The sequence below is a fragment of the Malurus melanocephalus genome, unplaced genomic scaffold (genome assembly GCF_030028575.1).
Source record: "Malurus melanocephalus ecotype Western Australia unplaced genomic scaffold, MMel_1.1 scaffold_321, whole genome shotgun sequence".
Lineage (NCBI taxonomy): Eukaryota > Metazoa > Chordata > Aves > Passeriformes > Maluridae > Malurus > Malurus melanocephalus.
The window spans coordinates 778,740-803,886 of record NW_026623553.1 but is presented as its reverse complement, the minus strand read 5'-3'; the positions used below and the strand labels follow the sequence as shown (position 1 = coordinate 803,886).

The 25,147-nt window shown below is 48.6% G+C and overlaps 3 protein-coding genes across 14 annotated transcripts in view; 2 read left to right on the top strand and 1 right to left on the bottom strand.

The window, feature by feature from the left end:
* APBB3 (amyloid beta precursor protein binding family B member 3) overlaps positions 1-99 on the top strand; it is a 4,483-nt gene extending 4,384 nt beyond the window's left edge. Inside the window, exon 13 of the mRNA XM_057377683.1 lies at positions 1-99. This exon is cut by the window's left edge and continues 54 nt beyond it. Coding sequence (XP_057233666.1) covers positions 1-72 — 72 coding nt within the window. The 3' untranslated portion in view covers positions 73-99.
* A 109-nt stretch (positions 100-208) lies between these two features.
* Positions 209-1,943, top strand: SRA1 (steroid receptor RNA activator 1). The gene is made up of 5 exons (XM_057377679.1): positions 209-291; positions 553-678; positions 894-1,108; positions 1,296-1,404; positions 1,511-1,943. The coding sequence occupies exons 1-5, from the start codon at positions 267-269 to the stop codon at positions 1,717-1,719; spliced, it is 684 nt and encodes a 227-aa protein (XP_057233662.1). The 5' UTR covers positions 209-266; the 3' UTR covers positions 1,720-1,943.
* Positions 1,944-2,516: 573 nt separating this feature from the next.
* Positions 2,517-25,147, bottom strand: part of ANKHD1 (ankyrin repeat and KH domain containing 1) — a 99,686-nt gene continuing 77,055 nt past the window's right edge. For 2 of the 12 annotated variants that reach the window (XM_057377659.1, XM_057377671.1), the window contains 15 exons: positions 24,992-25,087; positions 24,582-24,698; positions 23,439-23,613; positions 22,635-23,088; positions 22,129-22,206; positions 19,873-20,019; positions 18,339-18,449; positions 16,678-16,827; positions 14,757-16,372; positions 10,034-10,228; positions 8,687-8,941; positions 7,608-7,783; positions 6,546-6,710; positions 2,908-3,081; positions 2,517-2,738 (listed from right to left, as the gene is read on the bottom strand). In XM_057377659.1, coding sequence (XP_057233642.1) covers positions 2,595-2,738; positions 2,908-3,081; positions 6,546-6,710; positions 7,608-7,783; positions 8,687-8,941; positions 10,034-10,228; positions 14,757-16,372; positions 16,678-16,827; positions 18,339-18,449; positions 19,873-20,019; positions 22,129-22,206; positions 22,635-23,088; positions 23,439-23,613; positions 24,582-24,698; positions 24,992-25,087 — 4,053 coding nt within the window. In that variant the 3' untranslated portion in view covers positions 2,517-2,594. The other 10 variants (XM_057377664.1, XM_057377660.1, XM_057377661.1 and 7 more) reach the window with 10 other exon arrangements.

The following is a 25,147-nucleotide window of genomic DNA, read 5'->3' as shown; positions in this document are numbered from 1 at the left end:
CCCCGCAAGCGGGGACTCTTCTCCTTCCTGGAGGTGTTCCGCCTCCGGCGGGCCCTCCTGCACAGCCCATAGCGGGCCGGGCCGGGCCGGGGCCGGGGCTGGAGCCGCCGGGGAAGAGCCCCCGACCCCACCCCCGACGCCGGCCCCAGCCCCGGCTCCAGCCCCGAGCGCGGCCCCGGCGGGGCGGGAACACGCCCGGCCCCGCCCCTCGCGCCTCGCCCCGCCCCAGCGGCCGGAAGGGGCGGGGCCGGGCGTGACGTGGCGGGATGGCGGAGTCCTACGTGAAGCCGGGTAAGGGGGCGCGGGGCGCGCGCGGCACTTCCGGTGCGGTGGGGGGGTCCCGGTGGCGGGACAGTGCGGGTCCGTGCGGGTCCGTGCGGGTGGGACCGCGGGGCCGCGTCCCGGAGATCGGCCCGTCCGGGGGTGGGTGTGTGGGGGGACGCCGGGGCCGTGCCGGGTGTGGGGAACGCCGGGAGGGGCGTGCCGGGGGTCCCGCCTGGCGCGGGGACCTCTGGAGCTCGTCCGGTCTCACCGCGCCCTTCCCCGCTGCAGGGAACCGGGAGCGCGGCTGGAACGACCCCCCCCAGTTCTCGTATGGGCTGCAGGCGCAGGCYGGGGGCTCCCGCCGGACCCCGCTCACCCGCCGGGCTCCCCCCCCGCCCGCGGGGGCACCCCCAGGTCAGCACGGCGGAGCCCCCGCCAATCCCTCCCGCTGCCCGGCCAGGCCCGGCCGAGCCCCAGGGGCCGCTCCTCTGCAGCCCGGAACTGCCGCCCGGCTTCCCGAGCCGCGGTGCTGGGGCAGCGGAGCCGGGGCTCCGACCCCTCCTTYTGTGGGGCTCGGTGCCGGCTGGGTCCGAGCTGACGGGCCCGGCGCCACCGGCTCTGCCCCGCAGGTGCCCCCCCGGAGCCGCCCAGTGCCCCCGCTGACCCCGCAGCGCCGCCCCCCCGGGCGCTGGGGCCGCCCCCGCAGGGTCCTGTCGGCGCTGCCCCGCGGGCCGAGGGCCGGCAGAGCGCGGCGTGCCCGGAGCAGGAGGAGTGCAGCGTGTCCGCCGACACCGTCCTCGCCCCGCTGCGGGCAGCCCTGGACGCCTGCCGGGCCACGGTGCAGGTGAGGCCGCGGCCCCTCCCGCCACCTCTGACCCCGCGGTGCAGGAGAGGCGGCTGCCGGGGCAGCCAGGCAGGGACCGCCGGTTCCCAGGAGACCTGAGGGGGGAAGAGAGCCGCCCCTGCCCCGGGGGCTCTCCAGAGCTGGTGGGGGCACGTCCCCCTCGCTCCCAGCTCACCTCTGCTTCCAGAAACAAGTGTGCAATGACATCGGGCGGCGGCTGACAGTGCTGGAGGACGCGTGGGCTCAGGGGAAGCTGTCAGCACCAGTGAGGAAGAGGATGAGCCTCCTGGTGCAAGGTATGGGGTGAAGGGGGCTGCACCTGYGCCAGCAGCAGGTCCTGGGGCAGAGGCACCCACAGGATGGTGGATCTTGTGCCTCTGACGGGGTCACCTGTCCTGGCAGAGCTTCAGCAGCAGCGCTGGGATGCGGCTGATGAGATCCACCGCTCACTCATGGTGGACCACGTGAACGAGGTGAGCCAGTGGATGGTGGGCGTCAAGCGCCTGATCGCGGAGAGGCGGGACCTGCCCACCGGAGAGACGGACAGCGCTGACACCGAGACCACAACCGAGACCACGACAGAGACCGAGCCGGGGCAGGAGGAGCCCTGACACCAGGGACGGGGCTGTGGACTGTGAGCGGGGCAGCCCCTGCCCAGGGCCACCGGCAGGAACAGGGCCCCTGCTGCTGCAGGGCAGGGTCTGGGCACCCCCTCTGCCTCCCAATCCTCATCCAGGAAAAGGGGATTTTAATCATTGCGACATTTTAGTGGCGATTCATTATGTTTAATAAACAACACYAACCTGCCCCCTCCCACAGTCTGCCTGAGGGTTCTGGCACTGACCAGTCTGCGGTTTCCCAGGGTCAGCAGGAGATGGGATTGCTGGGTGGGGCCATAGCCAGGGGCTCTGGCCCGGGCAGGGTGCTCTTAGCCAAGAGGATGTCAAAGGAAGAATCCTGCTGCACTGGCTGGCAAAGCTTGGCCCTCACCTAGAGCAGCCTCAGGGCCCAGCCCTGCTGCAGGAGGGTTAGGCTGGCTGGGGAGGCCAATGTGCCACAGCCCCTGGCCATGAGCAGGGTTTGTGCTGCAGCCACAGCCCCGGCTCCCATCTGGGCTCTGACTGTCGTGGCGCAGCTCAGACCTGAGTATGGAACYCAAGAGACCTGGGTGACCTCAGGGACAGGGATGTCCAGGGACAGACACATGCCCAGGTGATAACTGCTGTTGCCCCCACAGTCATGGGATGGCCTCAGCAGCTCCCTCCACCACAGCTGAGAATAGACCCCCACACCTTCACCACCCCCCACCTGCAGTTCACCCTCTACCCCCTTCTGGTGCTCCTCACTCCCYTCTCTGCGGGGSGAGAACCCCAYKGAGCCCTGACAAAGACACACACCARGTTAGCACAGGGGTTTCACGGTGTTTATTGATCAAGCATGAGCTCCTAGGCAATTGCACCAGCCACTTGTGCTAGAGCCTGAGGTGTCACACGTCCATCCCCAGCATCAGAGAGGGCTGCAGCCAGCTGGTCACGGTGCCAGCACCTCCACGAGGCCCAGGAACAGGCCCAGCCATGGCCTGGAGATGGGGAGCTGGAAACTCAGATGTCCATCTCAAATTGGTCTTGATCTGCAAAAGCATGGATGCATAGAGGACCAGGATTAGGACTGGGCTGCCTTGGCAGACAGGAGCAGGCAAAGGGGGCRGGAGCTGGAACTGGGGCTCGGTTGAGATCTCTCCTTGCCCCATGCCCCAGGCAGGTGGTCTGTGGGCAGGGGGTGCGGCCTGGGCTGCTCACCTGGCATGGCCTCTTTGCTCTCATTCCGCTCCTTGAGCTCCTCCAGCTTGACGAGGCTGGACTGGGCCAGGGATGTGACACCGGGGGTCTGGGGCAGGCAGCAGGGAGGGGTCCTGGCCGCGGGTGAATTCTTGCACTCCAGCAGGAACTTGCGGTCGCAGATGATGCGGGTACCTGCCAAAAGCGGGGGGGGTGTCAGGCACTGCTGGCCTTGGCCACCCCYGTCCCTGAGCACCTCAGCCCGGGGCAGGGGTGGGCCCCAGTGCTCGGCCATGGCTCAGAGACATCTGGCTCTGGAGCCACCACGGGACTTCCCACAAGGCAGCCTGTGACACCCAACCTKCCCAGCAGCTATTCTCCCCTTCAGGCTCCTGGAGCTCTGCACGGTGCAGCACAGCAGGTCCAGCCTCCAAAGGGCTACCCCATGGTGGCCAATACAGGYCATCCCTGCGCTGCCTGGAGGGCAGAGCCAGTCCTGGGGTACACAGTGAGGCCCCAGCCTGGTGGCCAGGCAGCAGCAGCTTTGTGTGGTGGGCACCCTGGGGCCCTGCTCCCATCCTCTCAGCCAGCCACCTGCTGCTCTCTGCACAAGGCCATCAGCTGGGTTTGATGGGACACCTCCTCCAGCGTGCTGGGTGTGCAGTGTCCARCCGGGACACACACTGCCTCCTCCCCATGCTCCAACTGCCTGCCAGCAACACTCGAGGTCACACCAGCCCCTGTGCCACGTGTGCATCCCCTGCCCCTCCCTCCCTGCAGCCGAGCACCAGCTCCTTGCCAGGCTCTGGCAGCAGGTGCAGCCCAGAGCTGCTGCTGAGCCCGGAGCTCCTGCTCAGCACTGCAAACATCTTACACAGCCCACACCTGCCATGGCCCCACCCCAGAGAAACTTAACTGAAGGCACACAATGGAGCCAGTGCCCACAGGGTGGGCACCTGTGGCTCAACCCAAACATGCCCAGCTCAGGGATGAGGCACATGCTTCCCTGAGGACAAAAAGCAAACAAAAGGATCTGCTCAACAGCTGACCCAGGCAGTTGGAAGGGAGAAGRAGGACAAACCTGGGGTAGTCCTGGGGGAAGCCCTGCCAACCAGGGTTGGTGAACTCAGGTGGGCACAGACTCTGGTGTTACCCCCATGCTTTCCCCAGATCCAGCCAGCCTGKCCCGAGGGACCAGCACCGCACTCACCAGCTCCCTGGCACTGCCACTGCTCCCCAGAAGCACAAGGCCCTGCCTCTGCCTGTGTCCCCCTGTAACCAGGGGCAGCGCTGGTCCGAATTTTGAGCAGGATCTTCCTACAAAAGTCTGGGGTTCCCTTTTCCACTTTAGTGGAGGCTGCTGGGGCCACTTGGATCTGGTGCCCAGAGCAAGTGCCCATGTCCCCAGGGAAGGAGCTGTGTGGGAGAGAGCCCAGCAAGGGACCTGTGCAGGAAAGAGCTGTCTATGTTAGGTAGGGCTGGGGCAGCCGAGGCTGTCCCAGGAACAGCCCCATCCCCATCCTGGGTCTTGCCCCCTGGTGTCATGGAACAGACTGTGCCACCCACCCTGGAGCTGCAGCCCTCCAGGATGGGGAGCCAGCAGCTCCCTGGGATGGTGCTTGCTGCAGCCAAGGAGCCCACAGCAGTGGGAACCCCATCCCTCCCCTGCACCTCACCCCGACAGCACACACCTATTGCACCACAACACTGCTTGTTTTCAATACAATGCTGCTGGCATGTGTCCCCTGCCCGTGACAGGGGGCTGCACTGGGTGRTCTTTAAGGCCACTTCCAACACAAACCTTTCTGTGACTGATTCTGTGTGTTTCTCCTTTGGTATTTGCACTACCAGTTGGGCAGCAGCAACAGTCCAATTTTTTTGCATTTCTTCCTCAAATACCAAGAAAAATATCTGAATATACCATCCAGTAGTGCTTCTGAGGTTAATATGCCTGTGGTACTTGGATACTGCTTGTGCAGTTTGGATTTCCAGTACTTCTTTATGTTTTTCCTGGGGAAACGTTGCTGGTGCATGTAAGGATTTTTCTGGATAAGGTATAAGAAGGGGAAGTCTCCACCTGGTCTGAGACTGATCCATTAGATTAGACACTATGTGCACTGGAGTTCCCTGCTAAAGGAATGGATCCAAAATTCCATTCRTTACTGCATCGCTTCGGAGCAAAAGCAGAAATAAGAATTTTTCTCCGAGTGCAGAAAGTGGAGAACTGGGTCAGGAATTATTGTTCATCTTAAGCAGTATGCAAAAATCCTCTTCTTTCTCRCAGAAAGGACTTGAGGAGCTCTTAGAAGATTTACAGCATTACAAGAAGCTTAGAGCTGAATCTATTACTTTTTCCTCTAGTGGGAAGCACTTTTCTAAGATCTGCTTCTGGGCAGGTGAAGGAACCCTGCATTCACCTTTCAGCCCTGAGCAAAACCTGATCTCTCAGGTGACCACTTGCCAGAAGCAGCAGAACTAATCCAGAAGGAAGAAACCATAGCACAGAAGCAAGTTCACACCAATAAAAGGCTCCCAACTGGCAGGRGGAAGGGCTCTGCAGACATCTGTGTCTCAAACCCTCCCAAACCTGACTGCACCCACGTGCTCAGTACGTGACCCTGGGGAGATGCGTCACCGGGCACAGCAGCAGCTACTGAGGACAATAACATACAGCCCTTTCCAAAATTCTCACACACAACCTATGAATGCTGTTTGCCTTTTATTGAGTTATTCAGGTAAATATTTCACATTAATACAGGCTACATAAAGTAGAGCCACTATACGACATGAAATTTACTCARCTTTTCCTTTTAAGTCTGTAAACAATTATACAGGAATTTACCACCCTCAAAGGTCAAAACCATGTCATCAGCTAGTTCTCTTCTGCATACGAGGAGCATTCAGTAGTGTTTAGCCAATAGCACTAGTTTTGTCTGATTTTAAAGTCTGAAGTGGCTAAACTAACTGGAGAACAGAATGAGTTTGTATAGGTAAATCAATTTGTTCTTAAACAATGGGCAATTGAGATTCCATTGTTACAGCCCACAGATAATTGCTTAGTTAGGCACATGAAAAGAATCCCCAGGGTTCTTCAACATCATAAAGATTCCCAAACCAGGCTAAAAAATGACAGACCCCCTTAAATCAGTTGACGTACTTGAGATGCATGTTTCCAATGTGAGGTGCCCAGGTGCCAGGCCAAATCTACAGCAAGAAATAAAAAGACAAATCTATTATAAAARCAAATAAAGGTTCCTTTAACAGTGTTTAACCACTGAGGGCGAGCATAAGACTTCCCTCAAAATACAACCAGACTGTCCAAAGGACAGGAGCTCTCCAGCTCTGGCCACGGTCTGACTGACAACCTGCAAGGTGCCGAGTATGGATATAAACCCTCTCACTTGTAACTGTCATTACCTGGCTGAGCAGTCTTGAAAWGCTGCTTGTTTTACCTGGAAGGTTTGGTACTGATAGTGCCATGGGTATTTTATGAACACACACACACATGCACACATGGTAGGGAAAAGTCATGCAAACAATCTCAATTCTAGTTTCAAAGAACTGAAAAAAAAACAAACACATCACCCATCCAAAACTGGGTATCACAGCACTGTATAAAGCCCTAGGAAAGCACAGGAGGGAAAAGGCAGCCACACTACCTGCTGAGCATCAGTACATTCTGTTGAGTTCTGGACAACTTTGATCATGGGATTCCAGGCRGGATCTGGAGTATGGAGCCCGTTGAAGAGGGGGCCTCCCGGGCCATCTGCCAGCTGGGGGTGCGAGGGTATCAGAGTGCCACCGTACATGGAGATGGGCAGGCCCTGAGGGGACAAAAGAGCATTGCTGAAGGATGAGGGGAAGGGTGGCTGTAGGACCAGACAGAGCCAGATCACCTTCTCAGGTAATGTTCACTAATGGCAGGAATCCCAGCACTGTGAAACAACACTGGAATGTGGTGACTTCAGAGCTGGAGATTCCAGCCAGATTAGCCATTTTTCTGAACTTACACCTAGCACAGGCTGCAGCACACACAGTTTTCAGATAAGCCCACAAAGCCAGGCCAGCAGCTGAATGCTGTGACCTCAGTGCTCCCTCCTCTCTGCAGCAAAGGACAGACACTGTACCGAACAGACTCTGCATTGAAGATTTTCTCTAATTCCTAATGGCCATCTAAAATAATTCTGCTTGTTCAGAAAGTGCAACTTATAGAGCAACTTTTTGAAATGAGAAGAATTCTGTTCCTATGTGTGAATGGCTGCTGCTTTGCCACGCAGATGCCAGGAGCACATGCTACGGCTCCTTCTGAAACATGCTGGGAGTCCTCTCCCTCCTGCCACTTCCCTAAGGAAGGTATGTAGTATTGTGGGCATGATTTGTGCKGAAAGCATTAAGCAAACTTGTAATCAGCCTGAAGATCTGAACAAGATTTGTGAAACATTTCCAGGTGACTGAGCTTCTGAGAGAGGAGACACTGGAGAGTGATGAAGGCCTTCAGCTACTGATCAGCAAGGATCTGCAGCTACAAACTCTGGCTCTGTTTAGACCTGCCTCCAGGTTAGGRCACCTTTTCTGGTCAGTTCTGGGATGAAAACAGGTCCAGGACTAGGGTGACAAGCAATGGCAGYGGAGGCACACACACACAGTGTGAACAGGCAGAACAGGAGATGCAATGAAGTCAGGGCCTGGTCATTTCATAAATCCAACTCTCTGTAACTTACTTTAGAAAAATCCACAAAACTATTGGGCATAGGTTGGTGGAAAATATTTGAGGGAGCCACTATTCCAGAATCATCTCTCTCCATAGGCTGATGCTGAGAAAACGTGCCCGGGTCCGAGAGCTGCTGATGCATTGGATGACTTCCCACAACAGGCTGAGACCAACCCGACAAGCCCTCTGCAAAGAGATTAAAAATGGCTGATTAAATTCATTGCAGACACTCAGGTCGAACTCAGCAGCTGCACACACCTAAAGCCACCCAAAGGCACCCTGAAAACACACAGGGATTTCAGGTATCCAGACAAGGGTGGAGAAGATGGGCGCTACCACAAACTGCAGGTTCCACCTGTCCAGTGCAAAACAGCTAAAATCCAACCGAGTTCCCAGCACTATTTGCATGCACATACAAACTTTTCTTGAAAACACAGAGCAGTGCTGAGACACAAGTTAACCAAAGCATGTAACAAAKGCAGGACTCAAACGTTTGTATTGAAAGTTACCAATGGAAACACTCTACACCTCAAATGCTTCACCTCCTCCTTTCCCCAAAATCTAACTACCAGGAAACTGTAAAATTTCAGCTGTTTCAAAGTCATAAGGCTGCCTGGAACAGAAGTTATCCYATACTGTTCAAGAGTGATGAGGAAATCAATGCAAAACCCAGCATTGACAGGTCTCTCTCTGTGGATGCATCAGATGCACCTCAGTTGACACTATAAAATATGAGTGGAAAACGAGAGAAAAGTGGCCAGAGTGAGCCAACAGTCAGGCCTGGAAACAGCCCCCTTAACAGATAGAAAATGTTTACTCTAAACTCTGCATCATTCCAAGGACTCCATATGAAGTGTCTKCACCTTTTCAGGCTCACACGTGCCTGGGAACAGATGCCATAGGCTGGGTGAGAACCACCAGCATCAGGAGAGGAAACCACAGTGACCTGTGCTCTCCCACCCCTGAGTGCAGCTCTCCCCTCAGGATGCACTACACAGCAGTTGAGTGCACACTGTGGAGCTTTACTCCTCTCCAACCTTCAAGTGCAGCCCTTCCTGGCACTTTTAGAGCAGCATACAAGAGCCTTACCAGACACACTGTTGACCCCGAAGGACCAGATGCCGCTGTGCCCCACGGGAGCTGTGAAGTTGGTTCCCAAGGGTGTAGGAGTGACAGAGCCTCCCTGCCGGATTCTGGCGAGCCTCTCTGTCCCKATGGGAGGGGGGACCTTGCGATCTTGATTGGCGTTACCCGTTTTTGGCTGGCCCAAGTTAGAAGGTGCAGAAGCAGCTGAGAGGGGCGAAGATGATCCTGAGGAAACTGATGGAATAGGAGATTCACCTGCTGAAAAGAGTATTTCTCTTGCTTAATTACACACAAAGCACATAAGGTAGCAAGCATAAATGCCAACCCCTTTATTCCCTCAATACTATCTCGAAGCAAATGAWAAAATGTTTTAAAGGCTTTTTGGCATGCATTCTTCAAGTCTTTCACAGACAGAAATTCTGTCTAGGAGTTATTTTAACTCTAAAATCAACATTATAACACAAATGCTTTCAGCCATCAGAATCATGATATTCTCATGACAYAGCAGTGTATCTAAATTAATTACAAGAAAGAATAAGAAACATGGAAGAGTTTCAGGAAGAGGTGAAARCATCAGCCAAAATACCATAAATATCTAAACAGCCTGGTTTTGGTATCCACCACTTCCAGCAGAAGAGAAATCAGACAGCTTCCCAAAGCCACAGGGGTGACCCAAGAGCATAAGTCCCRCCAACTTCAGAAGCGTCACTGACTCTCCTTGGGAAATCCAACTTCCTTTGWGCACTCATTTTAACATTTTGGTTCTTAAACTCAGAGTGGCAATGAAGTTGCATGCAGTGACATGAAACACTTCTTCAGCTAAGATTGTGAATCCAAGACCCATATTTTCTGTAAAGCTACTTCCATGTTCTTCCCATTAGAAGGAAAACCCACTGTTACCTCGGATGATGCTTAATGATTTTGGAACATTTAAAGTATAATTCCAGATCCAAATTAAAAAAAGAAGAAAGAGATAAAAAAAAGCAAAATAAAGGCAAATAAAACTTCAAACCACAGCAAACATGACATTTTCATCTAATACTGCACTCATACTACTTAAAGGATAATCTTTAGCTTGGCATAATCATCTCCAYTCCCCTAAGCTTCAAGCTCTCTCCTTTCAGAGCCTACAACGACTTATTTTTTTGCCCAAATATGCCTTTAGTAATGCTACCAGAACTAGTGGCATGGGAAAAACCCCACAAAATAGCACAGCTTGGGATTTGCACRCTATCCTCACAGCTGCTAAAAGCAATTGGAAAGCATTTTGTGCATCACTGGGTAAGTTCCCCTCAAGTTAGAAATCTACTAAAGACAATAGCTATGAATTTATAGTTAACTAAGACAGACCCATGAAGTTCCTACATGAATTTGTTGCGCTTGTCCAAGGATGTGGTGAAAAATGCTGTCTGTTAAAGCTGGGAGTCCCAACAGGCGCTGGCCCTTGAAGGTAAACCCGTGCTCCTTGTATGTTTGCTGAAAAGCCTGTCAAAGGACCTGAAGAAGAAGTTGTAGAGCTGTTGGATGGATCTAGAGAGGGTAAGCCTGAAATAAACATAAATTTGATTAAATATCTCTCTTTGGGAACCTGCTTCAAAGCACCAGAGAAAGCTAGTGCTCCAAATATAATTAAAGCATCTCATCACTTTCGGGGACATCTGCACATGATACAGTCATTTTACAGGTGCACGATTCTCACTTAGAAACCACAGAGGCATTTCTGGAGGCTCTCTGGTTTGGCCTCAAGTTTTAACAAAAACTGCCATCCCTTTGGTCACTGAAAGAAAATTATCTTAGCAGGGAGGGCAGAGCAGGAAAGCTGGGAGTGGCCACAATCTTTGCTTACAAGAAAGCCACACAAATCCAACAGGGATGCAGGGATCTCTGAAAGTCCCAGGGGAATCCAGCACCAGGGAAGCAGTTCTCTGCAGGATGGGCTTTGCCATCCCATAGGTACCTTCATGCAGAGATTAGTCAGAGCATGCTGTGGCCACAGAGACAGGGCTGATGTGGCACAGCACCATGGGGGTCTAGGCTGCTTCCTCCAGAGATGTATGAGAGGAAGAGGGAGATGGAGCAAGAGTTCAAAGTCCCACAGAAATTATTAGCAAGGGGGAATTACAGTTTTTTTAATAAGCCAAAGCTTTTAAGTACTTTTCCAAAATGTWGTAAAAGCTCTTATCACATATTATTACCTGAAAGCAGAAATGGGCATGGCCATATATTCACCTGAGTTTAGGGTTTAGTTTCAAGGGCCTATTAAACAAGATTAGTTTCAAAACCATTTRAACATTTCAAAATGACCACAACCAGGACCAGCCTATATTGCTGCAGTGAGGTTGAAGTTGTACCTACACACCCCTCACCACAAACAGCAGTGCTGCCAGGCAGTACCTTCGATCAGAAACTAGAGGGGCACCTTTTAGTGCCTGGATAGTTCCTGAAAATCAGGTCTTATCCCCCAAGTATTATCAAGCAAGTCAACMTGATTTACTCCTTCCAGAAATGCCAGATCCAACCTGCTCACATGGACAGAAATGATCCGTTGGATTTGAAGGAGGACATTTTTCTCACTAGCCCAAAGGATAAAAAGAGAAGTCTCCCTTATAGCCAAGGAGAAACATATCCACCCCACTGCTGGAACATGGGGTGCTCAGCTGAGGGACCTGCAGCACAGGAGGACAATCTTCCTGGGTTTGTCACAGCCCTGAGCAGGATGCCAATGCCTGTGACTGCAATGAGGTTACCCTGAGTTTGTCTGGAGTTGCAGCCTGGCTCCAGCAGGGAGCTCAAGCACAAGCTGACAGMGGTGCCTACAGCCCAGGGCCCTCAYTGGGCATCTGCTCTGGAGCCACTGACTGGACACTCTGGCCAACCCTCTGTGCACCAATGTGGCAGCCAAAAGGCCCCTATGGGGACCAATCCCACCACACACCAAAACACAGGCTGCAGCTGRCTGAAACCACACACGACTCCCCAGTCTACCCAGACACAAGAGCAACAGAGCTGCTGCCATCCAGGGACACTGCTGGGTTCCTAAACAGAAAGTAGGGCAGGGATTGTGACAAAAGCAACTCTCCTGCAAAAAAGGGATACCCAGCAGTCTTCTGATGGCACACAGGATGATGGGTACACAGCCTTTGGATACATTTGTGCAGTGTGGAGTGAAGTGCAATGACTGGACAGTCAAGACCACTTCAGCACTGCTGGATATGCTCCATGGGCTGAAGCGAGCATGACAGCCTGAGATGCACAAATCCAGGAGTCACGTCACAAAGAACACTTTTTAACATTATCCTGTCTTTCATAAAAGTGGATGAAAAACTTAACTTGATATTAAAAAATAACTATTCTGCACAATGACTTACCAAATCCTGATTGCAAAAATGAGCTTCTTGTGTGTGCACTCACCAACAAAATCAGGTTTTCTAATACTAAAACTGCAATAATGCTTCACTCTAACTACTCTGCAGTTACTTGGGCCACGAACTCAAACTCCTCATGGCGCTCTGAAGGCATAACTGAGCTTTTGAGAGGAGTGTATTGAGCTCACACAAACTCTGCTCAAAATKCAGTTTATCAAAGACMCCAGGCAYTCCTGCAGATGCTGGTTACTGCAAYGTCACCTGCACMATTAGAGAAAGGGCCACAACACTTCCTCACTCTGTGTGAAACAGAGTCCAGCCATTTTACACAGTTCCATAGTCATGTGCTGCTTCCTAAGATGTGTATTTCAAGTTTGTGACCTCTTTTAATAAGCAAGGTCTTAAACTCCTTAGGATGCGGAGGACAGAAGTAACAGGTAGATTTCTTTTGGTCTTCTCCAGCCTCCCTACATGGTTGGGCTAAGCCCACCCTCAACTGCAAACTGCCAGGACAAATGACCTAAAAATGTGAGACAAATAGGTCATTTCCAGAATAGATCCACARCCAGGGAGATCTGCAAGGATCTTTGTGCCACAAAGGAAGTGGTGAATCAGAGAAAACTCAAGCTGCAGCTGAGCTTACCCATGAACTAAGTAAAGCACCCATGATCTGAGAAAAGCAGACTACCCAAACTTCAACCTGAGGTGAGAACTTGTTAAGAGAAAGCTGATTTAGTGCACAATCAAACTATATTAAGTCTTCAAATCAGTTTAGAGGTGATCCCTTAGAAATGCTGATTTGTGGAAACATTTGCCACGGTCCAATTGTGCACTAGAGGCACAAAAGGCAAACTCCTGCTCCCACACCTTCCAAACATCATCTTGTCCTCAAGCTCCCCAAACCCCTCTTCTCCTGGGTGATGGACAACTTACATTCTGAAACAAAGGTGATCCAAAAGCAATGTGAAGTAAAATGACATTAAATACATCAGCTAAGGACCTGACTAATCAGCTGCCTCCTGCCAGGCACAATTTTAGCAGCACACCTACATATTTGCAGTTTTTCTTCACTTTGCGATATCCTTATCAAATCCTAGATCAGAAAGTGTCCAAATATTTGTCAAAAATATTCTGTCCAAATATTTCCGAGCTTCAGTTGAGAACTTCATGCTTATCTCCCTGAGCTCTCCTTGTCTATCTACCTAAGCTTTCTAAGGGCAGATACAGATTTACACTGTTTTTAAGTACTTACAGTCACTTAGAGATATAAAGGACCAAGAAATTTTCTCCCATTACAAACAGATGATCTTAATGTAAGGGAACAGCAAAATACTTTGCTGCTGTGGGAAGTCCCAGTCAGCCACGTTTGCACATGCAGGATGCAATCATCAGGAAATCAGCAGATCCCATTTGCCATAAGCTTCCTTTCCCAAGAACTATTTCAGCAACAGCCAACTCCTAGTTTAGAGCAGTGCAGAGGAAAAGCTAAGCCATTGTCAAGTGATTCTGGAGCCTGCTGGGGGTCTGGCAACTCTTTATTAACARTCTCTGATGAACAAGGTCCAGCTGCTTTATCTTCCACATCTGGTTCTGCTTACTAGGCTGAGACTGGATGTGGCACAGAGCTCTAGGTGTGCTCTTGCTTTGCAGAGCTATACAGCCCAAATTAAACAATTAAGAAAACTACAGTCATAGCAAATATCCCAGCTTTGTGGTTAAAGCCAGKCAGAGAGAAGTGTTCTGCTTTACAGAAGTCCTGCACATCTGTCAAGCAACCAAGAGGAAAGAGAATGCTGAAAATCTTCTTTCCTCATCATTACATCTTTCAAATGCTCCCTTCTCCTTTAGTCTGAAAGTCAAACTACTTGACTTTTCTCAGCCCAGCATCCAAGTCCTGAAGCTTTACCCAAATACCCAACACACTGTGTGGGTAAGGATGACTCCAGAGCAAGGCTCTCCAGCCACCCAGCTCCAGGACACCCCACAGTCACCATGGCAAAGACAAAGAAATGCCACAGAATAGATCTCTTGAGGACCCCTTCCAATCAAATGGGTGCAATTGGCTGTCTGCAACATAGTTTGAACACTGAGAAGATAAAAATCCTGCAGGCAGAGAACAGCAAGGGCAGGGAGCTCAATGTCAGCRTTCTTAACACATTTCAAATAAATCCAGATGTGCTAGTACAACTATACTGAATTTCTGAATAAAACACCCCATGCAGTAGCACACCAATCAGCTTCACGAAGTAAGCTTAGTAAAATCCCAGAGCCATATCAARAACCAAAAGGCACAGAGGGTTCACCCTCTCTGAGTCAAGCTGGAGTCTCACATACAATGTGGAGCACYTGCACGCACTCACTGCTGCAGCTGGAACCTCCAGGAATCCTCACATTTGGTGTCACCCCSCCACTCTGTTCCATTCCAACCCAAAACCTAAAATTGATGCTATGCTACAAATAGGTGGGAGCTCTCCTATGTCATACGGAGGAAGCAATACAAGACCTGCAATCTTCTCAACACCTAACAGCCTAGAGGAGCTGAAGAAAAAAAAAAATCATCAACATTTTTAAGAGAACTCAGAAAAAAAGGCCATCCTAATTACATGAGTATTCTCTGTCATTTGTAGACTACTACTCCATCAATATGATGATCGAAGTGCAATGGCTGAAGAAATAATTTTGYCCAGTGCATGATCTTACTGACTTACCTACAGGACTAGTCGAAACTCGTTGGGAAGGCGGCCTGAAACCAGGAGCCTTGGAGTTGTCGGGATGGACGTTTTCCACATGTCCTAGCACAGAATTATTCAGAAAGGTAGACTGAACAGTGAAAGATGGGTCAGCTGCTGCTCGGGTAGAGAGTGGACAGTCTCCCCACGCTTGGTTAGCTGGCACCTGGTTGCTATCAAAAAGACTACTAAAGTGATTGAAGAGCGTTGCTGGCCCAAAGGCAGGAGGCAATGATTTGTTTGCTGGGTTAATGTGCATCTGAGAACCGTTCATAACGTTCATGGCTGACGAAAGCTGCACTGCAGCAGGTGGACCTTGAGAAGGTGTTAAAGGAACTTGATTCGTAACAAAAATAGATTGAGGATCTTGATGGAGGTTTGCATTTGGTACCACTGAATAGAAAGAACCTCTGGACTGCATCCTGTGAGTAACTCGAGGTGCTGGTACAGCTACTTGAGGTAAGTTACTGTTGTCCTGATTATCTGCAACAACTGACCTGGGTGACGCTAAGCTTAAAGGAGCAGTTTCTGAGCTGGATGAGAAAGGCATCGACATGGAGGGGCTGATCTCRGACATGCTGGTTGGCAGTATTTCATCTTGGGCGTTGTTCAGCGGTGCGGGGCTGCTCGCCGGGCGCGTTTCGGTGCCTCCTGAGCTGCTGCTGGCTGACACACTGCAACTGCTTGCGACTGAAGCTGGCGTGCACGCGCTTGTGGGYGGCTGCTCTGGGGTCGACACCTTCTCCTTGGGTGCTGAGACAGCCGAGAACGAGTCCGCTTTCAGGGCGGAATGCTGCGCTTGCGGAGGAGTAGATGGCAGAAACGCTGTGGGCACTTGCCCGTTGTTTGGGGAGGCAGAGGAAGCTGAGGGCAGAGTGCTACAGGTGCTCGTCACAGTTGAGATGGCTGTTGCTGCAGCGCTCGTCTTGGGGACGCAGGCAAAGAGCTGCTTCCTGACCGAGGAGGGAGTCCGGTTACTGGTCACACACAGAGGCTGGGTGGAAGCAGCTACAGACGAGACGGTAACGGGACAACTGGACGTAGCTAATCCAGGAGACTCCGTCTGCAAAACGTTTCCGTTCTGACTACCTACACGATTTGTACTATTATGCTTTGGAGAGCTGTTCGTGCTGCCAGGGTTAACTGGTCTCACTGGGAATGGTCCCCAAGTGTTCGGTGAAGGTGAAAAGGTTCCTCCAAACTGGGCCATAGGTAAGCGAGGGTGCCGGATCTGTTGCATAGTTTGGGCAGCCAGCAAGGCAAAATGAGGGTGAGAATAAGCGAGAGGAAGCGACACCGGAAAAGATGAGCGCACGTTCGCTGGGACATTCTTGTTTAATTTGTTAGTAGGCTGAAAAGTAGATAGTGTTGATGACTGCGACGTGACCAGGGGTGCTGCTCCGAGAGGAAACGAGTTCTTGTTGGAAGCAGTCGCAGTGCTGACTCCAGATGAAAAGTTCGCGTGGATTGATTTGGTACTCGAAGCAGGTGTTCTTATATGAGTTTTAGGAATCAAGTCTTCCAGTTCCTTGGCAGGATCTTGAATAAGGGCATTGATGAGTTGCACTGCGTATCGCGTGGACTCTGTACCACCCCTAGATTAAACACAAACAGATTTATTTTTTGCAAAAGAAAACCTCACTTTGCGCAATGTTCTGTAGCCTCAACCTTATACTGATCTGTAAGTCTATTGTAAGTTTACTGCAGTTAAGTCATTTYTTGACTTCTGTGTATCTTAAGGATTATCTCTGAAGTCCACTGGCAGCATATCTTGGCAGCAGGAATGTATGTTCTGTTCTAKAACAAAGAAGCTAAATAGATCCTGCCTTAGAAAGCAAACAAACTTTTTAATAAATTACATGGTGGACTAACTCAGGACTTCCATTTTGAGATACTGTACCTTATAGTGATCATTCTCTCTCCATTCTTATCTTTTTGCTTATCAACATCAATGTGGGCACCAGTGACATCTTGAATTGCTGTGATGTTGCACCCACCTCTTCCCATTATTCGAGATACGACAGAAGCTGGGACTGATAATTTCTTTGACCTATATCACAAAGATTAGAAATCTGTGAAATGCACTCAGACTTCAAAGACARACAAAAGCCCTTTGCAGTCTGACAATGGCTGCAGTAATATTCTTAAGGGCAGTGAGTGGTTTTTTGCCGATCCTTTCTTCACCCTTTGGARTCTTTCTCAAAGTTCCCCACTCAAACTACTCATCATCCTCAGTACCTGACAAGGATTCTCCAAAAGCCTTTATTCCACTATTGTAATACAGATACATGAGCCTCACACTGCTTCAGAACCACTTCAGATTTTATCCTTTCTGGAGTACCTGTCTAAAAGCAAGGTACCTCTAATCTAAAGTTACATAAGCAGCACTGCTTCAAGTATAAAACCCCATAGCTTAGCTACTTTGACTGTCCATAGCAGGAAGAAAGGGGCTTTCMAGTGTTTTCCTAGAGATCAGCTCTGCAACACCACCTGCACCCACAACGTTTTGGTATCCATGTCTTTTAAACCTCAAGATCTGGAAGTGCAATGTCACCAAGAAACAAGAGTGGGTGAAAGCACCTGAAGGTGTGCAGTGCTGGGATTCAAGGAGCTGCTGAAGTTGTGATGGCAGCCAGGACTTGCAGAAGCAGGCTCACTGCCAGGCCACAGCACTATCACCAAAGCCAGTCAGTTTAGGGATTTCCTGATTCACATGGTGCTGGTGGATCAGTGCAGGCACATAGTGTTGGGAAGTCTCTGAACATGAGCTCTGCTTGCATCCAAACCCCAGACAAGATCTGTGGGTCACCAGTGTCTCCAGACTTAAAGGTRTGGACTTCCTGTGCCCATAAGCTGCTACAGATGTGCACTGGGCTCAAYGCTGAACAATTAGAGAGGATTCAAAGGGGTTTCAGAAACTATAGTAGCCACAGGTGCAGGTGCCCCTGAATAGGATAGATCCCCACCAGCCCCTGGAAAAGCTGCCAGCTTCACCTAGCTACTCCAGTCTTACAAACTTGTAAGTAACTTCATCCTCATAGAATTCTTTGTCACTTAGCAGGACTTAGAGGAAACTACTTTAAACATCTAAACACACAGAAATGTTCTAAAGCTTCACCTCATGTAGCTAAGGTGTTCTTTCTTTCTTTCCCTCATTCCTACCAGGACAACACACTACAACCCCTCCCATCCCCAGACACCTYAGTGCATGCACCCAGCTCTATCCCCAAGGCTGTTTCATGCTTTGAGTTTTCTTCCCCACCACCACTTCTAAGGCTCCCCTCTCAAAACAGACATTGTAGTCACTCCCTCCCCAAACCAGACTCCCATCATCACCCTAAGTTTCAAGAACACCTGCATTGCTCATAGGGCTCCTGACTGTACCATGCTCTGTTTYCACTCAGCCCGCTGGGGACCTCCAGCAACCACTCAAGGAGGCATTTCTCTTCCAGGAGAGCCCACCCCAGTACCCAGTCCCCTCCCACCCATCATCCACAGCCATTTCCCTCCCTCCCTCCTTCAGCTGATGGTTTTGACCTAGAGAAGTGTCCCAAACAGTACCTTTTTGCTCCAGAACAGCAGCGCCCTCCTCTCTGCAGCTGAAATTGCTCAATTGGTGTTGGCTGCAGAGTGTTGCTGGGGGGAGGGTCTTTCAAAACTCTGCCCACTTGCCTGTCAGGGGCACAAGGGATGTTTACATCGGTTACTGTGATAGACATCCCTTCTAGCTGGGGGGCATTCACAGAGAGAGGGAAGGAGAACAATTCTTGCTGAGATCAGGATGGACTTTTGGAGAGGGAGCTCCTGGGCATTGCACCTGCATATCCACAGTCACCAACAAAGCTCTCTGGCAGGACACGCTTCTGTCAGTCAGGGCACAGCAAACACCAGGGCTGTGTCCCACTGTGTGGAATGTTCCTTATGGCACAGGGCCCCATTCCTCAGGAAAGAGGATAGGGCMRGTTCTGGATGCCATGTCTAGAACACTGCCAAGGCCAACACAAGAGCAGAAAATACCCACAAGAACAGCTGGGTTGAGCTGATGAGACTCGAGAGCTCCAGGAGAGTGGGAGCAGCACCAGGTCTGAGGGGGATCAGGGCTGTCTGAGGGGTTCCTGCCTGCACAACTCCCCAACAGGGGGCCATGCTGCCACCAGACACCCAGCAGGGCCATGTCACTGTGGAGAGCCTCACTGGTGACCATGTCAAAAGGGAGAGACCTAACCAACTCTGAGGATTTCAACACATAAATTTTCATATTAAACTGCCTTTTCCAACTTTATTGAGAACAGTCAGTGGCTCCCACTAATCCAAATGCACTAAGCCCTCTGTAAAATCATGTTCTTTGCATATAGCCTCAAATTCTCCAGAATGAGCATAGCTGGTCACTGCCCCTGCAGAATACAAAAGCAGGAGGGCTTCCTAAGTGCACTCAAAGCATCTGACACTGGTATGTTCAKGTTGTCTTCCTTTTCGATAAAGGGAACAAAAAATGCAAAGGCAGATGATCATTCTAGTTACAAACAGTAGACAACATAAAGGTTACAGAAGAGATACTGGGGTATTAATGGCCATAAAGTAAAACCCAGCACATTTTCAAAGGAAAAGTTTGCTTTATAGTAAATCTTTATGTCTCCCTGTATCTCTAAGCACTCCCTGTAGGGTGACACAATCTTCCATTGAATCAGTGATCAAGGTCACTGCCCAAAGCACAAWGAATTTTGGCCTCTACACTACTCCAATCCACTCTGCCTTTGGTTCATGTGCAATCATCCCCTGTAGGGCTTTTCATTGCCCTCTGCTCCCTTCCCCTTTTATCTTGTCCCGAAATCCTTTGCTCCACTGAAGTCACAGGTTTTCTTTATTTTCTCATCCCRAATACTATGTTTATGTCATGTTGACATTAGATTAGTGAGGAGCTACTACTAATGAAGACTGCAGTTGGTTTTCCCAGCACTGCAAAAGAAATGGGGGTAGATTTTCTTATAAGTTAATTCTTCAATTATAGAATCTTGCTGGACATTCTACACTTGAGAATAATTTACAAGCTAAAAAGCCCATGTACAGTTTTGAGGCATAATATTGAAGTCTTTACCTTCTAACCACTTCTTTCCAGCCTTCTTCTCTTTTCTGGCCTCTTTTTGGACTGGTCAGATTCAGCTTTACATTTGGAGAGCTCAGAGGCAGGGAAACAGCCTTATAAGTAGTCGACAAAGAATTCGAATGACCTTCACCATCAAGTCTGGGAACAAAAATGTACTGATTACAAATTACAGAATAAAATGACAGCATACAGTTTACATTCCTGCAGCTTAAAGCTAGTAGCATGAACAGTTTCCATTCTTATTTTCTGCCTGGAACAACTGTTGGGTGACTTTGGGAAGGGTTTTTTTTTCCCTTTTAGTCCAGTCTATACCCTTCCTTCRAAAAGCAGAGTGTTAAACTGAATGAAGTAATACCAGAATCACTAAGGGCAACAGTATAAGACAGTTTTAATAGGTGGGATCTCCTGATTATGTGTCTACACAGTGTTCTCCCTTCTTACATAGCTTTTTARGAACAGGTACTTYRGTAATAAGYGTCCCTTACCAAATACTTGAAAATGTCTCAGTTTTAGCTCTGTCACAGATTCCTGTACACTGGTTCTACCCCTCTGCCCCCATTTTATGAAGGGGTAGCTGAGGCACATATTTGAGCATAATGGCATATTTATGTCCCAGAGGCACCATTTGGCAGCAAGTGCCAGCTATTGTCACCTGTGCCAATACTGCTGCTGCAACAATACAGTGATATGCAAAGTCTGAGTGAGAGAGAAATRGAGGGAGAGAGAGCAGACAATCCCTTTTTGGGCTAACTGGTTGATGTGGAGGTGCAAACAGCAGCACTGGGAGCTCACAAGTTCATCTGAAGCACTGAAACAGGCAGCAATCTCCAGCAGACACTGACAACCTGGCCTTGGGTGGTTCCACCAGCCAATTATGGCATAGCCCAAAAATGTACAGAAGCCCTGATGCTTCAGCTCTCTTGGTAAGCAGCWCTCCTCTATTATATGCAAGTCTTTATTCATCCATTTTATTCCCCATTCTTTACAGCATTTTATGTTTGCTGTGTCTTCTCGCAGGCAGACTGTTTATTTCATACAAACTTCAGAGATGGCACTGCCTCTCAGTAACCAAGCACAGGTTTTACACGAAAAGCAAAGATTAGACACTATGCCTTTTAAGATGGCAGCATTTTCTCTCTATACCTTAATAAGTTCTAGCTCTCTGATGATACACCTATCCGCAGAATCTGCAAGTTCTGTAGAGAACTCTATTTGTCCTCAGATAACTGAAAGATTGAGGCAAAGAGAAAAAGAAAATGCATATGAAAGAAAAATGTCCACTGAGGAATATGAATTCCAGAGTAGACTTTAAAGCTTTTTCCTGCTTTATCTGAAAATACCTAGGTATTTTTCAGAAGAGTATCATTATGCAGCCTGAGTTTCAGTTTCAATTACAGCAGCACTTTCATCAGCATGYCTGTGACTAAAGAGGAATTCAGAAAGAGCAAACTTAGAAATGATTTTCAGACGAAGTCTGTCTAGTGCAAAAGCCAGAGAAGCCATCTGTAGAAGTTAAAAAAGACACCAGCCCCATTTTTATGTTTACATACTGTCCTGCCTCCTCAGTGTACTTTAACAGAGGAACCACCCCTAGCAACGAGTCAGAAGGATGCATTTAGCATGTCCTGCTCTACTGAACTGCACAGGACCCAAGGATCTTGCAGGAGATCTTGGATGAAAGGTCCAAGGCAGAAACAATTTATGTTTGTAGAACAGAACAAATTCCAATTTTTAGCACTCCTAATGGGAGCCCAAACAGACACCTCCTAACCACAAGGGTTGATGAATCCACTCATTCTGCATCTAACTTGAATCTGGGGAAAAACAGGAAAAAGAAAAAATCCTAACTCTTTCCACTCCCAGTCAAGCACCTCAATCAGGTGACAACACTGAGACAACAGCCATGTCTCATTGCCCTTCTTGATGCTACAATGTCTGTGTTTTTATTGAAGCTGGCCTCTCAGTCAGCCCAGTGTCCTGTAGATCAACCTCCAGGTCCTCTCCCCTTCTTAGTATAGAAAATGGAAAGAGAAAACAAAACTTTGGGGAATCAGACTTGCACTATTTCGATGGGAAAAGCAAACAAAGACTACACACCTACATGAGATCTAAGCTTCCTGATTCAGACCAACGGCCTGTTCAGAAACTGGTGTTGTAAAAGTTATCAGCACATTCCCAGGCAACTGAATGACCTTTTGAACCACTCATGTGACCCCTGTATATTCTCTGAGTAATTCTGACTCTCACCTCTGGCTCGACAAGGTTATATCAAACTGGCCATCAACCTGGCAGGTGAAATGCTCAGAGTCATCAACGTCTTCCCTCCTTAAAAGAAAGAGATTGCAAGTCAAATGCATTAATGGTGAAACCATAAAACAATCAAAAGGTAACAAAGCACTTCTGTAAGTGGATAAGTAAAGCTGTCACTTCCTTATTAAATTCCCAGTACATTCACTTCAAGATTTGTTCTAGCAAAGCTGACAATGCAACATGGATGCTTAAAAAGTTCAAAGAGAAAAGGTCATTTTGCTCAAGTAATATTAAAAACTAGCAAACAATGCCAAAAAGTCTTGTCCTTACCATTTCAAAGAGGTTGTGTCCAAGAAACTTAACACAGCTATGCAAATAAGGCAGCATCAGTCTCTCTAGGCTTTGGGAATGTACCAGGTGGTGTAAAGCTTAAGCTACAGAAAATTTACTCTGGCATAGGTGGAACCTTGTGAAACAACAGGGAAGCAACAGAGCAGTCTCACCTCGTTGGTGTTTTGGAAGCTGAGGTGCTGTTTTTTTCTTCCTGAGAGGGGATGAGCAGTGAGGCATAGCGCCGCTCTGAGGAATTCGTATCCATTGTGAAGTTCAGCTCTTGGCTTTTCCCTCCACTGCTGCTTTCACTGTTGCAGTCTGTGCTATCCAGGTTATCTGAATCACTGTTCCCACTCGCACCACCACCTCTTGGCTCTCCATTTATTTTATTTTTATCTGCTTTTTGCTGTGCTAGCGATATATGCTGATCTGGCAAAATTATCTGCATATTCTGAGGAGTCTCTTTTGTTTTATTTTTCTTATTTTTTCTGTTTGTGCTGGGGGTAGTTACCACATTAGCTCTCTTCTTCCCAAAGACATTTGTGAAGGTAGTTGAAGTTGCAGAAATTCCAATTGTAGTTGTAGTAGTTGCACTTGGAGGCTCTATAGGAACTTCTTGCTCCACTGAAAGAAAAGCAGTTTATATACAACCAGAACCCACAAAATAGAGAAATCAGTGTCCTCACTGAACATGCTACAGCTGAAGTTATGCTCCTTGCAGAGCTGTYAGACTACTTGCACCATATTCAGCTGTAAATCCTCCAAGAGTGAAAGACTTTTGTGAACAATGGAGGGGGTGAAAAAATGAGCAAAGGAGTTTTACCAGGAACTCTGACTACTGAGGGAAAACCAGGGCAGCAGCCATGCAACACTATCAMATACAAGAGACCAGATTTCAAACASATTCCTTTACCTTGATGGTTAGAAAAACGCAGCCACACAACTGCACTTTCATAGAAACACTTGTGCTTTACCTTCATCATCGTTTTCTTCTTCATCGTCATCTTCTTGTAGTTCCAGAGTTTCCTTAGGCTTGTTTTCTTCATCTTCTTCTTGTTTTCTTTTTTGTTCCTCTTTTTTCTTCTTTCTCTTCTCCTTTCTTTTCTCCCTTTTGGCTGCAAGAGCTTGTTTTCTGCTCTCCTCTCTTGACTATGTAGGAGAAAAGAATCCATATTTAAACATTTTCACACGACTAGATTATAATTCAGATCTTCCCTAGAAATCTGGGGGGAAGGAGAAAGGAGAGAGCACAATGATCTAGAATGACTTTGGCACATACTGAATCATTACACAGAAACTGGGCAGACCTTATGCAACAACAGGACTAGCTGGCCCAAAGACTTCTAAGGAATGATAACAAATTAGCAAATAAAACAGAAATATTAAAAAAAAACAGTTTTATTGGAAAACCAGCAAAATTCCTCATCCTCTCAGTTCTTTCTCAAACATTTGATAAGCTCAGWGATATTTTTGGTGTGGTGTTTACATCTTTGGTTCAAAAGACAGTACTCAAAATAGTATTTTACACACAATGGCTCTAATTTTAACCACTTTAAAAAATGGAATCAATTACTGCTGCATTACTTGTGCACAGCAACTGATGTGTGTTCAACAAGTCCACAACCTGGAAAATTTAATAACTAATGTGGAACTTGTCAAAAACTGAAAGAACCTCAATTAAGAGAGCCCACTAAAGACTTTWACTCTAGAACACTTTACAGTATTCTCAGCAAGGGAGAAGGGGATTTTCTCCACACTCTGCTCAACTCCACTGAGCAGAAGTCCATAAAATGCTTATGGACCATGACTTACACACATATTAACACACCATGTACCACATCATGAGACTGGAGACCCCTGTGCTGAGGTGATCCCAGGGAACTACTGCCTAAGGTAACTATTGCTAAGACCACGCTTTCCTAAAAAAGGACAGTGGAGTGGCTGAAGCAAAAGTCAGTTCTAATTTGCCACCCTCAGTATGTGCCTCATTGTATGACGTATTAGGGGAAGGAACACAGATATAGTCAGACTGGCCCAAGAAGCACCAAAAGAAATGCAGYCCACAGATTCACACACAGCTCAAACACTCTGCCACATGACAGCAATGCCCTACTCACTTTTTCCAGGTCTAGCTCCTTCAGCAGTATMGTTGCATTTTTATTGGCTTCTGCAGCCTGCTGGTCTTTAGCTTTCACAATCGTCTCCACACACTGGTGACACTTTTTCAACAGGTCCTGAAATGCAAACTTGTCTTACTACCACTGTAATAAACTACAACTGAGGAGTGAGGCTTGTTCTACAAACATTTGGTTCCCCTGTGTTCATAAACATACAARCTATTCCATAGAATAGGATCTAAATGCTGATTTACATTTTAAGTGCTGTATTAAAAAGGAGACATGTACAAATCTCCAAATCAGATGCACATGARCAAACATGTACGTTCAGTTTTTGAGTACTTAAGAAATTCCCATGGAAATTTTTGCWGGAAATTCAGGCCAGGGTCTTCTCCCCAGGTCCAACTCACCTTGTCTGTGATGGTCGCTATGTAGCGCATGCACTCAATGTCAGAAGGAAACTGGTTAACTTCTTTCACCAGGAACTGAACTACTTTCACATGACCCTAGAAGAGCAAAGAAAATTCTAATCTTTTGTATGCAATTGTCAATATTCATTGTCAAAA